The following is a 15,419-nucleotide window of genomic DNA, read 5'->3' on the forward strand; positions in this document are numbered from 1 at the left end:
GAACTGCAAACTCTTCTCCAATGTGGTCGGAAGTGGCTGATGGTGGTGTGTCATTTGGTGGCCTGTAAGATGGTGAACAAGTGCAGGGTTACTGTTATTCCTATAGATGTTCACCCATTCCACAGGGAAGGGGGAAGGAAAGTCGCTGAGATGCCACACCAGCTTATTCTTGACAAATCTCACTTGATTTACACAATGTTCCTCTTCCAGTTTGCTCCTCTAGAAGATGTACCTACTCCCTTGTTCTTTAAACTGGCCATCTCCTGCTCAATGCCTCACTCAGTGTGGTGATGTCAATGTCAAAATGTTTGAGTTTCTGAGCTATTACAGCAAAGTAGCAATCAGCTCTCCATCTTGTTGATTTGTCCAAGAAGATCCTGACATTATAAGAATCCAAGTTCATACTGTGGAATTAGTTCCCTTTTAATTGTGGGGTAAGTGTTTCACACCAGCTCCTACTGGGGCTTCAGGGCAAGGTCCTGATCCGGTGACAAGGGAGACCAAGACTTTTTTCAGACCCATTTGTTAAACTGCTTTGAATAAAAGGAAATGCTTTTGGTCTTGGGGAACTCAAAAGAAACTTAAGTATAAGATGTGTTTTGCAGACATTTGATACTTAATTGTGGGCTACTTGCCCCTTTCAAAATCGAATTTTTATTGTTAAATGTTTTGCCCTTCCTCCATTTCTGTTAACTGCACTGCAGCCAAGCATTTTGGGCTGCTTCTGCTGTACAGTCAGGACTTAACAATTCTCTCTGAAGTGTCCAGCCTTTTGTCCCTGAAAATTCTCCTTCTCTTCAGCCACCCAAATGTCCAGGTAAACTTGTATAATTTTGTAAGGGTGAGGAAAAACCGTGTTCATTAGATGGTTAAACCTTGAGCCTGAAATTATAAAGCCTGATGCAGGAAATAAACCAATGACCAATTTTAGCAGCTACTCCCTGATTCTTGAATGCTTGGGCCAGTGGTAGGGGATGCTGGCTTCTGCATTTAACCTTGCTGAATTGCACTATGATTAACTGGTACTTCTACTGATAAGCTACGCCTAACACATCCCCACATTTTGGACTGCCACAAGGGAGTGCAGAACTCCATCCTGGTGCATCTGATCTCTCGCTCTGCCCCTTGGACTTGCTGTTGGGCACGGCTACCAGGTTAGATTGACAATGAACTAGCCACTATGTAATGCTTAAATTGCGGTTCAGAGATCTTCAAGCTGGTCTGAGGCCCCCTTCATTTACTCCAAGGCCTTGCTATAAACCTGTTATAATAGTTCTGCCATAAGATGTACAATCTTCATATTCATGGCATGCCTATCTATTCCACGTGTGTAATTACTGTCTCAGTGAAGTTGTCTTTAACTCTTATTTACGTAATTAGCAATGTTGAGTTTTTATTAAACATTTTAAAGGTTTATACAAACAACTAAATTGGGCAATATAGTAAAAAGTTTACATTTGCAAAAAAAAATCCACATTCAAACATTTTAAACATCAAGTAGAAAAGTGAATCTTGAGACAAATGGAGGAAAACTTAAATCAGACATTTAAATAAAAAAGCTCATGTGAATTGTAGTCAAGTTATGCTTCAGCTCTAGATAAGGGGGTTCTACAAAGTTCCTGTGAAAACTGGGTGCATTTTACTTGTATCTAGGGGAAGCCAATAATTAAGAATTCTATTAATTTCAAATGCTTTTCCAGTGTGCAGCAAATTCCTTTAAGACTCTGATGTAGGATTTGGAACATAATTTAAATTTGTAGGTTATGCTTTTAGTACAATGACAGAACTTGTATTCAAACCATGATGTTAAGTTTCACTTGCTTTTTTAGCTCTAGTCTGTAACAGGCAGATGTAAATACAGCTTGGTAGTAGTACTTTGATACTTGGCTTGTACTAATATTAATCTTCCTTCATGGATATGCTGCCATTGATGGTCTTTACATGGCCACTGTAATGCCCATTGTTTAACTCTCTTGGAGCAGTAGTGGTTTTTTCATTGCGTTGTGTTTTGCTGTATGTCTGTGGACAAAGCAGGAATGAATGAGAGTAACTAAACTGGTCACTGTGATTGACTTGTATGTTAAGTTTATTAATAATAACACAACAACCAAATATTTTAGTTGCCAAGAAATTTCAAAACAAATCTTGTGACATCTGTATCAATGAAGCAGAGGTGGATATGTTTGAAAGCTTCATGTTCCAAGGTGTAAATATCACCACAATTAGTCCTGGTTCAGCCACGTGGAGGTTATGGCCAAGAAAGCATACTAACATCTCTAATTCCTTAGAAGGCTAAGGAAATTTGGCATGTCCCTGATGACCCTCATCAATTTTTACAGACGCACCATAGAAATCATCCTAGCCAGATGCACCACAGCTTGGTATGGCAACTGCTCTGCCCAAGACTGCAAGAATTGCAGAGTTGTGAATGCATCCCAGTTCATTGCGCAAACTAGCCTGCCTTCTAATAACTCTGTCTACACTTCCTGCTGTCTCAGGGAAGCAGCTGACATAATCAAGGACCTTTCCTGCTCCAGTCATTCTCACTTCTCCACTCTCCCATCAGGCAGAACATACAAAAGTTTGAGAACACCTACCATCAGACTCGAGGACATCTTTTATCCTGCTGTTATCAGACTCTTTAATAGACTAAAAGATGAACCCCTGATATTTTTCCCCCCCCCAATCTACCTCTTGGTGGCCCTTGCACTTTATTTATCTGCCTGCACTGCACTCTCTGTAACTTTAACACTATATTCTGTTTTTCTTTTTTCTACCTCTGTACGTGTATGGAATGATCTGTTAGCATGGCATGCAAACAAAAGGCTTTCACTGTATTTCAGTACATGTGAAAACGATAAATCAATTACCAATACCAATTTGTATGTTCAAAAATGGAGATGTCTGAGCAAACAGATTGTTGATCACCATTTTACAGATTGGAGTTCTGTAATACACAGTGTATGTATTTAACTCACCAACTGCAAAGTTTCTCAGAAATGTAGTGGTTTTAATTGGAGGTATCCAATGGAGTAACTGGACAGGGTGATGGGGGGATGGGATGAGAGAGAGAGAGAGAGAGAGAAGAGGCAGAGCAAGGGGAAACCTGAACCAGGATGGCACTGATTGACAGCTGGAGCTTGGTTTGATTTCCCACCTGGCCACTGGTTCAGGTAGCAGGACAAGTTTGGCTCTGGATGGGCTGAAGAATACAGTCTGCTGGTTCCCATTCCTTGCCTGAGAACTGACTTGGTCCAATTTAGTTCAGTTCAGCTGCTAATCTTAGAGCAGTTGGGGACTAGGGGAATGGAAGTGGCTGCAGGGAACAGACGGGAAGTCAAATCTATAGATCTCATCCAAAACGCAACATAATGTGTAAGATTAGTAGTGATTGTAACCTAGCTAGTTGATGATTGTCAATGGTAGGGTAAAAGAAATTAGACGTGAAAGAGGTTGGGAAGGGAGGAATGCAGAGTTTTGGGAGTGTAGTTTAGGACAGTGTTACAAAGATAGAAAGCCCACAGATAATTGAATTTGAGAATTTTAAATTGCATTGTTACTGGCTCTAAAAATAAGGCAGTTGCAATTGGACTATTAAAAATTAATTTTGTTTAGCAGTGTGATTGATCATTCTGAACTATTTTTTTAATCACTTAAGCCATGTAATTGGGGAAAAAGGAAGGAAAATTACACACATGTTATCATATTTAGCTTTCCATGGGCAGGGCATATGATTCTTTATCAATAAGAACTTTCCCAATGGTGTGGGTAACATTTTCTCTTACCTTCCTGTAAAAATTTATGAACAGGATGACCAACGTAGCCATGTAAGAAGATTGGAACAATAAACAACCAGGGGGGAATCCACATGGCTTTATCACTGCACTAAGTGTGTGGATAATTGTGAGCACAAATTGTACCTGGGGGGGGGAGAAAGCCAAATGTCAAAACGTAAACAAATATTGCTGCATAAATGTTTTATCAATACAGATTAAATTCATAAAATTCACTGGCACAAGAGTTCAGGAATACAATATCCACATATTGGTGCTTCTGATAACACAAGAAGTCTAGGTTGTTGGGGCTGTTGATGGATGGTACGTTAAAGCACTTCAGCAAATTAACTTATCTAATCAATTTAGACTTACTGACCTAGGGGACCAGAAGTGACACAAAAAATCATTATGGCAATTAGATTTGTGTCTGTTTCATTATTGAATCAGTTTTCCATAATGTGTCTTACACATGAAAGTAGATTTTTCATTAGAACAACTTGCATTTACATTGTCTGAATACCCTTGAGAGATGCAACAATGTAGTAAACATTAGAACAGGCAAATAAAGGACTGGATAAAGAGATGGAGAATAACAAAAGAAGTAGGTGTTGAGTCCCTTGAACTTGCTGCAGAGTTTAACAAGACTGGCTGATTAAACACCTATTTTCCCACCTTGCCACCATTCAATTCCCCTGGATTCCAAAAAACCTACTAATTTCAACCATTAAGATTCTTTCTGACGATGGCTCCTTAGAGCAGAGGACTTCAAAGGTGCACAACCTATTATGTGAGGAAATTTCACCTGATCTCCTAATAAATGCCTGATCATACATACCCAAGTTCTTGACTTCCTGTTGTACTTGGCACCCAGTCCAGTGGTGGAACTGTGTCCAGCCTCCCTGCTTTATGCCTGTGATGGCTAAGATTGTAGCAGGACCACATTCACTTGAAAGGGGTCACTAACTTTGCCTGAACTGGTAAGTAGAGGATTTTCTTGATGTTGTAAATTGATTTTTAATAGAAGTGTGAAGAATTTTTTTTCTTTAACAAATCTTTTTGAACAGTTTTTAACTTACTCTGATTATAAAAGATATTTAAAAATCAGTTCAAAGACCTTGACGGTGCAAGCTGTCTAAAAGCTGTCACAGTAGTCTGGGGAAGGGGGGGGATCTACCACTGAAGTTCAATTGCTTCTTGTGGACTGCTATTAAATACTCGGGGCTCAGGAAAAGTAAATGCTGTAGGAATAGCAAGCCCGATCAAGCACTATTCAGCTCAGTGTTTTTGAACATTCAGAAGTATAAAAACTCTGGGTCACTTCTTATACCTGTGGGCCTAGAGTTTTCCAGCACTGAGCCAGGTAGAATGGCTGCATTTATGGATGAATCAGAGTAAAGTCATTCTGGATGAATTTGCCAGTGCAGAAGGGTGTCGAAGATGTTTTAGATATGGGATGTACTTGGGTTGATGTGATCTGGAGTGTTTGCAAATGCAGCTGATGTGGAGATGGTTGAGAGCTTCAATTTCCTAGGTGTAAATATCACCAATCTTGTCCTGGTCCAGCTACATGGATGCCATTGCCAAGAAAGCACACCAGTGCCTCTACTTCCTCAGAAGGCTAAGGAAATTTGGCATGTCCCTGATGTCCCTCACCAATTTTTACAGATGCACCACAGAAAGCATACTATCCAGATGCATTACAACTTGGTATGGCAGCTGCCCTGCCCAAGACAGCAAGAAACTGTGGCCCAGTCCATTAGGTAAACCACCATTGACTCCGTCTACACCTCCTGCTGCCATGGGAAAGCAGCCAACATACCTAAGGACCCTGCCCATCCAGTCATCCTCTCTTCAGCTCTCTCCTGTCAGACAGAAGATTAAAAAAAACTTGAGGACACATGCCACCAGGCTCAAGGACAGCTTCTATCTCACCATTAACAGACTTTTTTGAATGGACCTCTCATACACTAAAAGATAAATTCCTGATCTCCCAATCTACCGCGTCATGGCTCTTGCACTTTACGTCAACCTGCACTGTAACTGTAACACTATATTCTGCATTCTGTTTTTCTTTTTACCACCACAATGTACATGTGAATGGCATGCAAAACAAAAGCTTTTTGCTGTATCTCAGTACATGTGACAATAATAAATGAAAAGCCAATCACCAATAAAGCTGGAAGATTCTATACCCTGGAATGGTAAGTTGCCAGTACTATCCTCCTTTCATCCATGTCTCTGTGATAGCAACAGTTTCATATTCTCCTTGTGCTGATTAATGCTCTAAATTCATTTGCCTTACCAATCAGACTCCTTGTATTAAAATAGGAGGAAGGCAAGGCTAAATTCCATCTATGTCCCTTATCATGCCCATGCCTGCACTGCCTACTGGAGTGGCTTATTTTTTTCTCTATCATCTTCCACAGCCCCCACTTTCCCAAATGATACATCTATTGCATCCTGTTGCTCTGCCAAATTTTGAATTGTACTACATTAGGCACCTAATTGCTTGAATTACATGATAGAAGGGAAAGGAAATGGTGCACACTCAAATACAGATAGACCAGGCCTGTGACCAAATATCATGTACCAGGAGTTGGAGTTGGGGGGGGGGGGGGGGGGGGGGGGGGGGGGTGGTGGGTGTGGATTTCCCTTGATACTGAAAGGAAGGAGTGAGAGGTTGTGGGTTACCCTTGCACTGTAGGTTTTGTGTTCTTACTTGGAGCAATCCAATTTCCAGGCCTTATTCTTCTCAGTAATATAATGAAATGCATTTCTCTTATCCCTGGAGGAGGATTTAACCAAGCATGATTGGCTTGAGTGAATGTGAGAAGATTACTGCAGGGCAGATGTTATGGGAAGGAGACTGGCCTTGTTCTGGAAAGGTTTGTGTCAATGGATTGTGCTTCTCTATGATAGAATTACATGAATATATGACTACTACCAACCTCAGCTTTATGTACTGGCTCAGCGGGAGCCGCCTTACTGGGTGAGTGGTGCGGGGTTCAAGCTTGTGCCAGACACAAGTTTGAGATCATGACTAGCACTCCACCATGGACTGTTGCATGTACTGCCTTCTGGGTGAGATGCTGCCTACTAACCAGCATTTCATAAACAATCTCAAGCATCTTTCAAAAAACAGAGACGCCAACAACTAGCTTAATGTGGAGCACCCAAAAGATCACATTAAAATTACTTGAGTGTTCATTTCTCTCAATGTGGGTTGTAAAACCTTATTCTGCAGGGAATTCCCTATGTTGCAAAAGTGACAACATTTCAAGTAATTAACTGGTAACCTACAGCTTTGGAACGTACAGACTGTGAAAGGTGCTATGCAAATGCAAATGCAAGTATCAGTAATGGAGACAATGGATTGATGTGGAAACCCATCTGGTTCCCTAGGGAAAGAAAGCAGCTATGCCTATCCATTCTGGACAATGCATGTTTTCAGCTCCCTGGCCATGTGTTTGACTCTTAACTACCTCTGAGATGATTTTGTAAGGTATTTAATTTACTGTTCAAAACTGCAACATGCAGTGGGAATTTCTTCACCACATGGACTGAAGCAGTTGAAGGTGGTGACTCATTGCTCCATCTCAAAGGTACTTAAGGAGTGGCAATGATTACTACCATTGTCAGTGACTAATCCTGTGAATGAATGCCATTTGTTGGAAACTTAATTGGACCATTAATTCAATACTACGGCATATTCCACGATGAGTGATTTATCTGATTTCCCAAGGCCTTTCCACAATCCACAAGGTAGAAGTCAGGAGTGCGACGGAATACCCTCCACTTACCTGGATGAGTGCAGCACCAACAATGCTCAAGCTCAACATCATGCTAGACAAAACCACCTGCTTGATCGGCACCCCATCCAATACCTTGACTTTAGTTCCCTGGATAGCATCAGAATGGCAGTGGTAGACTCATCCTGCAGGACGTGGGAGAGAAAGGAGACTTCCAGTGTCCCTGAGGACTACACCTGTAAGAAGTGTGTCCAGCTGCAGCTCCTAGCTGACCACATTAAGGAGCTGGACGCAGTTAAGATAATCCGGGAGGCTGACACCATCAAAGATAAGAGTTTCAGTGAGGTGGTCGTAGGCCACAGGTAGGTGGGTGACCACCAGGGAAGGTAGAGGGGGTAGACTGACAGTGCAGAATTCCCCTTGAAAAACAAGTATACCATTTTGGATACTGCTGGTGGGGGGAGAAATGATCATTCAGGAGAAAACGACAGCAGCAGCCAGGTTTGTGGCACCAGGACTTGCTCTGCGGCACAGCAGGGAAGGGTGAAGGCAGAAAGGAAGTGATAGGAGGCTCAATAGTTAGGGGGAGGGTGAACAGGAGATTCTGTGGCCACGAAAGGGTCTCTAGGATGGTGTGTTGCCTCCCTGGTGCCAAGGTCAAGGATGTCTCTGAGTGGCTGCAAAACATTCTCAAGGGGCAGGGTGAGCAGCCAGAGGTCATTGTGCACATTGGCTCAAATGACATGAGTAGAAAAAGGGATAAGGTCCTGCGGAGTGAATATAGGGAATTAGGAAAGAGGTTAAAAAGCAGGACCTTGAGGGTAGTAATCCCTGGATCATTCCCTGTGCCATGAGAGGGTAAAAATAGGAGGTAAAAAATGGCAGATAAATGCATGGCTGAGGAGTTGGTGCAGGGGGCAGGGTTTCAGTGTTTTGGACTACTGGGATATCTTCTAGGACAGGGGTGACCTGTACAAGAATGGTGGGTTGTACCTGAACTGAAAGGGGACGAATATTCTGGCAGACAGATTTGCTGGGTCTACCAGGGAGGGTTTAAACTAGATTGGCAGTGTGGGAGGGATCCAAATAATAGGCAGGACCTAGTTGAGACAGAATTTAATGCCAGTAAGGTCAGTTGACAAGACAGGCAGCAACATGGCAGGGAGTGAGGAAAGACTTATATTAAATTGCATTTATTTCAGTGCAAGAGGCCTCCACAGGTAAGGCATGGATAGCTATATTGGACTGGGATATTATAGCCATTACAGAAACGTGGCTAAGGGAGGGACAGCTAAATAACAAGTGCTATGGGCAGGATGGAGAAAAGGAGGAGTTGCATTTCTGATTAAGGAGAATGTCACAGTAGTAGTCCGAGATGAAATTACTGAGGGATTGTCATGTGAGGCTTTATGGGTGGAACTGTGAAATAAGAAGGGGATGCCCACCTTGTTGGGATTGTACAATAGGCTCCCCAATAGTCAACAGGAATTAGAGGAACAAATATTCAGGGAGATTGCAGAAAGTTGCAAGAATAATAGGGTTGTCATAGTAGGGGATTTTAACTTTCCTAATATAGACTGGGACTGCCACTGTGCTAAGGGCTTTGGGTGGAATTTGTTAAGTGTGTTCAGGAAAGTTTCCTCAGGCAATATATAGAAGTCGCTACTAGGGAGAGGGCAAAGCTCGACCTACTCTTGGGAAATGGGGCAGGACAAGTTTCTGAGGTGTCAGTGGGGGAGCACTTTAGGACCAGTAACTATAACTAATTTAAAACTAATAGAGCTATGGCAAGGGACAGAACTTGTCCACAAGATAAAGTTTGAAATTAGGGAAACACAAATTTTGACAGTATTAGGTTTGAACTTGCAACTGTTGATTGGAGTAGGTTGATTGGAAATGGCACAACATGGTGGGCCGAAGGGCCTGTTTTGTGCTGTATGGTTCTATGGTTTGCAGGCAAAGGGATGGCTGGCAAGTGGAAGGCTTTTAAAAGTGAGATATCAAGAGTTCAAGATCTGCATGTTCCTGTTAGAATGAAGGGCAAGGCCGGCAGGAGTAGGGCACCCTGGATGACGAGGGATAGTAATGCTTTTGTCGGAAAAAAGGAGACGTGGGTCAGGTACAGACAGCTGGGATCAAGTGAATCCCAGAAGGAGTATAGGGGATGCAGGAATATACTCAAGAAGGAAATCAGAAGGGCAAAAAAGGGTCATGAGATACCTTTGGTAGAAAAGATTAAGGAGAATCCAAAGAGATCTTATGTATATTAAGGGATAAAGAACAACTAGAGAGAGAATAGGGCCACTCAAAGACCAAAGTGGATGTCTTTGTGTGGAACTGCAGGAGATGAGTGAGGTCCTCAATGAATATTTTCCCTCTGCTTTTACCATGGAAAAGGACATTAAGACTTCAGAAATTGAGATAGTTAATGGTGATGTCTTGGGGATAGTCTGCACTACAGCAGAGGAGGTACAGGATGTCTTAAAGTGTATATAGATAGATAAATCTTCAGGGCCTGATCAGATATATCCAAGAACACTACGGGAAACTAGAAAAGAAATTGTGGGAACCCTTGCTGAGACATATGCATCATCGTTAGCAATGGGTGAAGTGGCGGCAGACTGGAGGGTGGCTAACATTGTGCCTTTATTTAAGAAGGGTTGCAAAGAAAAACCTGGGAACATCTGTGGTAGGCAAGTTACTAGAAGGGATTCTGAAGGATAAGATAAACAAGCATTTGGAAAGACGGATGATTAGGGACAGTCACCATTTGTCATTCATATCAATGATGGGAATGTATAAGGCATGGTTAGTAAGTTTGCAGATGACACCAAAATAGGTGGTGTCAGTGACAATGAAGATGATTATCAGGATTTATAAAGGGATCTTGATCAGCTGGGTAAGTGGGCTGAGGAATGGCAAATGAAGTTTAATTCAGATAAGTGCGAGGTATTGGATTTTGGGAAGACAAATCAGGGTAGGACACTTGCAGTCAATGGTAGGGCCCTGGGCTATGTTGTAGTGCAGAGGAATCTAGGAGCACAAATACATGGTCCCTTGAAAGTGGCATTCCAGCTTTGGCATGCTGGCCTTCATCAGTCAGGGCATTGAGCATAGAAGTTGGAATGTTATGTTGCAGTTGCGCAAGACATTGGTGAGGCTGCATTTGGAATATTGTGTTGTTTTGGGCACCCTGCTATAGGAAAATACCATTAAGCTGGAAAGAGTGCAGAGCAGATTTTATGAGGATGTTGCCAGGACTGGAGGGACTGAGTTATGGAGAGAAGTTGAGCAGGTTGGGGCTTTTTCATTGGAGCATAGGAGAATGAGAGGTGATCTTACAGAGGTGTATAAAATCACGAGGGACTTAGATAGGGTCAATGCACAGTCTTTTTTCCCCAGGGGCGGGGAAATCGAGAACTAGAGGGCATGGGTTTAAGGTGAGAGGGGAGAGATTTAGTAAGATCCCGAGGGTGGTCAGTATATGGAATGAGCTGCCAGATGAAGTGGTTGAGGCAGGTACATCAACAACATTTAAAAGGTACTTGGTCAGGTACATGGATAGGAGAGATTTAGAGGGATATGGGCCAAATGTAGGCAAATGGGAATCTTGGTCAGTATGGACCAGTTGGGATGAAGGGCCTGTTCCGTGCAGTACGACTCTATAATTCTACACAGCTGGCACACAGTGCATGTAATGTGGACTACCTACACTACTTACTTCGGTGATCTGCAAAGGCTTCATCACTGTTACCTCCCTCTCCCATAAATTCCACCGCTTAGAAGGATAAGGGCAGCAAAGGAATTCTTTCACTACCATTCTGGCTCCATCCACAACCCATTCTGAATTGGAAATATATCAGTTTCCTTCATCAACATTGAGTCAAAATCCTGGAATCACTTCTCCTCCGATCAGCACTGCAGTAGTAACTTCATTGTAACAACTGTTGTGCTGGCTCAGTCATTTCATAAGGGCAAATATGAATGGGCAGTAAGTGCCAATGATTCCCACAATACATGTATGAACACGTTCATTCTTACCAGCTGTGCCTGAGTGAGGTACTTCTTCCACCAAAGATATGGTTGCATGGATGGAATAGTGGACAGGCCATAATAGGAGTACATTAGAACATGGATAAAACTGTTCAGTGTTGGACCAAAGAAACCTACAAAGAAAAATGTCAGAGGTATAGTAACTTTCCTCAAATACAGGTGCTGTTATAAAAGCCTGCTTCGAGCACCATCCTGCCTCACATCTTCACCCATTCTTGTTCCTCCATTGTCTTCTGGGCCTGGCAGTCTAATCAAGTTTGAGGCCTTGTGGGTGTTGCCTTCATGCGAGGCACAGTGGTCTGTGAGTGGCAACCAGGCCTCGGGCAATGGATCCCAACGCCTTTGGACTGCTTTTTTAACTGTTTCTGATGATCAGGGGATTTTAAAAACTGTTTGAAAGGAATTAATCGTTGAAAGTAAAAATACCTAGAAACACATTTATCTGCTAGAAATTACAGGCCACTTATCTTTATCAATCCAGGCAGGTGATATAATTCAAATGAGCAGGGCTGTGCTACCTCTCCAGGCCTCCCTGATGTAAAACTGAGGGGCCAGGTGCGAAGTGCACCTGGCCCTTTGGCTCAGGCTGTGCATGTTCTGCTTCTGGACTGAGTCCAGTGGTGATGAGTGGAGGGGGTGGGAGGTCAGGAGAGCGGGCATCTGACCTCCATCTCCTTCCAAATATCCAAAGTAGTGGCATGAAAGTTGTGAGTGAACCAACAACCCATTTGCTCTGCTCAATGCTAGTTCTCTATGGAAGAGCAATGTAGTCCAGACTATCAGCTCAAGCATAACTTTGACTTTAATAATAAAGGGAGCTTTGTAGTACTTTTATCAAAGTAATATCGCTAGGGTATCATAGGAAAATATTGACCGACCTAAACATTGAAAAGTTTCAGGAGACTATTCAAATATAGGGCTTTGGCAATGGAAATTACATGCGTCAATGGTGGGATGGAATCAAACGTGCTGGTCATTCAGACCACTATAGTTGTCCTAGCTTTTTGAAAGAGATATACAATTTGTTCTATTCCCCTATATTTATGTATCAGTCACTTTGGCAAGTTTGTGAACACATTTCAGCACACCATGAAAACCAGCCACCCCTCCACGGACTCTATCTACACTTCTCACTGCCTCAGTAAAGCAGCCAGTATAATCAAAGACTCCACTCACCCCCACATTCTCTCTTCTCCCCCCTCCCATTGGGCAGAATATACAAAAGCTTCAAAACGTGCACCACCAGGCTCAAGGACAGCATCTATCCCTTGTTATAAGACTATTGAAAGGAACTCTTATACGATAAAATGGACTCCTGACCTCTCAATCTACCTCGTCATGGCCTTACACCTTATTGTCTGCCTGCACTGCACTTTCTCTCTAACTGTAACACTTTGTTCTGCATTCTGTTATTGCGTTTCCCTTGTACTACCTTGATGCACTGATGTTTTGAAATGATCTGTATGGATGGCATGCAAAACAAAGTTTTTCACTGTACCTCGGCACGTGACAATAATAAACCAATTTATTATTGAATATGCTTCCACTATTGTTTCAGAGAATATAGTTCTATCAAAATTCTCTTCATCTCTACTCTTTGCCGATCTCTTTCCCCTAATTAGTGAAGAGTGCTATTAAATCTCCCTTTAGCTAATTGTTCCCCTAAAGCCCAGAAGGTTACTGAAGTCTGTCCAAATAATCAATGTCCCTGATCCCTGGCTTCATACTGATAAACCTCCTCTGTATGCTTGCCAAGGCTCCTTTCCTAAGAATTGGACATGATACTAGTGCTTCATAGTTTATAAGAACAACTTGCTCTATTTATAAAGCCAAGGGTCACATATACTTTTCTTTAGGTGGTATTTCAAACTTGTCTTTCCACATTAAACAATATTATTTCACAGGAACTGGTCCTTTGGTCCACTGAGTTTGCAATGACTATCAAAAACCCTTTACACTAATCCCATTTTATCTTCCACACGTTCCTGTCAACTCCTCCCAGATTCTGCCACTCACCTACACACTGGGGCTGATTTATAGTGGCCGATTAACCTACCAACCCACACATCTTTGGGAGGAAACCAGAACACTCAGAGGAAATCCATATGGTCACAGGGAGAACGTGCAAATTCCACATAGACAGCACTTGAGGTCAGGATTGAACCTGGACCACTGCACCTGTGAGGCAGCGGCTCTAGTGGCTGTGCCACTGTGCTGCCCCTAGCCTCAAGTGAATCAAACCCTTATTTAAAGCCTAGTTTCCTATAACCTCATTAATATGCAGTGTATGTTGCTGCTTCTTGTTCTTCCTTTCTAATTGCAACCCTTGACCCTTCTCTACATTAAAGCTGTTGTATCATGCTTCCTCCAATATATTCCACTCTCCTCTTGACTACTGTACTTCCAAGTTTTGCATTATACAATATTTAACTTATGACTGGTACAGTTGACATCATTAAAACATGTCAATAAAGGGTTCTGGCCTTTGTACTGTCTTAGAGGACATCGCGACTTCTTAACCAGTTCAGATGAAGGGTCTCAACCCGAAACGTCGAGTGTCCATTTTCCTCCACAGATACTGCCTGACCCACTGAGTTCCTCCAGCATCTCATGTGTTGCTCTGGAGAAACTCATTTGGGTGAGGTTTGGAACCAGTTGGGATAGGTCTCAGAGGGTGATGTACAGTTAGAGAGAGGCATTGGTCAGGGACTGCTAGGATTAGCTGGGGCCATTTTCTTATCTGCGACAGGGACATAACAGATCTTAATGAATACTCCCACCCACCGATGGACAGGTAAACGTTTGAGAAGTCCAAAAAAATAAAAAGGTACCAACCTGAGAAATCCTCTCAAAACCTGCAGAACAATCTAAACCAAGCCAACATGCTGGACTGATCTTGACTTACATCACTTAGTGTTCAGCCTGCCACTTATGCTGTGATCTCTGAGCCAGTCTGAACCTGACAGCAGTATATAAAATTATGAGAGGCATAGATAGGGTAGATAATCTTTTTCTCAGGGTGGAAATGTCAAATAATAAAGCACATAGGTTTAAGATGAGAGGAGGGAAAGTTCAAAGGAGATTTAAAAGTTTTTTTTCCCTTACACAGACAGTGGTAGGTGCCTGAATCTTGTTGCCAGGGGAGGTGGTGGAAGCAGATATAATGGCAGCATTTAAGAGGCATTTAGACAGGCACATGAACAAGACAGGCAGGGAATGGAGGGATATAGACCATGTGCAGGCAAATGTGCAGTTTAAATTGGCATCATGGTCAGCACATACATGGTGGGCTGAAAGGCCTGTTCCTGTGTTATACTGCTCTATATTCAGTCAGGAACTAACCAAGCTTTTCCTCGGTAGTGCACACTGAATGATCATTGAGTGAACAAGGCAACAACTTTTCTCCACGCACCCATAATTTTCCGGGTAAACACTGGTGTGTGATTTAGTTGTGTTCTTGCTTTGCATGTACATATCAATGCACGATTGCTCCTCCCTAACCAATCCAGTTGAAATAGTTAATGAGAACATTCCTCGGACATTCCATTATTTCAAAGCCCTCTACTACCTCCTACTGGAATCAACACATTTCTAATGTAATTATAACATCCTCTCATTTATTACAACCAGAAGAGCAATCTCACCACTTCATTTCCCAACTCCTTAGTTCCCTAGATTCATAGAGTTATACAGCATGGAAACAGGCCCTTCAGCCCAGCTCGTCTATGCCTATCTAATGTAATATTATTTGCCTGTATTTGGCCCATATCCCTCCAAACGTTTCTTATTCACGTAGCTGTCCAAATGTAGCATCACGACTTATTCTCTCTCACATTCCCAT

At 42.4% G+C, this 15,419-nt stretch overlaps 1 protein-coding gene across 1 annotated transcript in view; it reads right to left on the minus strand.

Annotated features, from left to right (window-relative positions):
- Positions 1–1,436: 1,436 nt before the first annotated feature.
- elovl2 (ELOVL fatty acid elongase 2) overlaps positions 1,437–15,419 on the minus strand; it is a 45,102-nt gene continuing 31,119 nt past the window's right edge. The window contains exons 6-8 of the mRNA XM_052016145.1: positions 11,567–11,691; positions 3,786–3,920; positions 1,437–2,019 (exon numbers count right to left, since the gene is read on the minus strand). Of these exons, the coding sequence (XP_051872105.1) occupies positions 1,900–2,019; positions 3,786–3,920; positions 11,567–11,691 (380 nt within the window). The 3' untranslated portion in view covers positions 1,437–1,899. The remainder of the gene's footprint in view (positions 2,020–3,785; positions 3,921–11,566; positions 11,692–15,419) is intronic.

Source organism: Pristis pectinata, chromosome 5 (genome assembly GCF_009764475.1).
Source record: "Pristis pectinata isolate sPriPec2 chromosome 5, sPriPec2.1.pri, whole genome shotgun sequence".
Lineage (NCBI taxonomy): Eukaryota > Metazoa > Chordata > Chondrichthyes > Rhinopristiformes > Pristidae > Pristis > Pristis pectinata.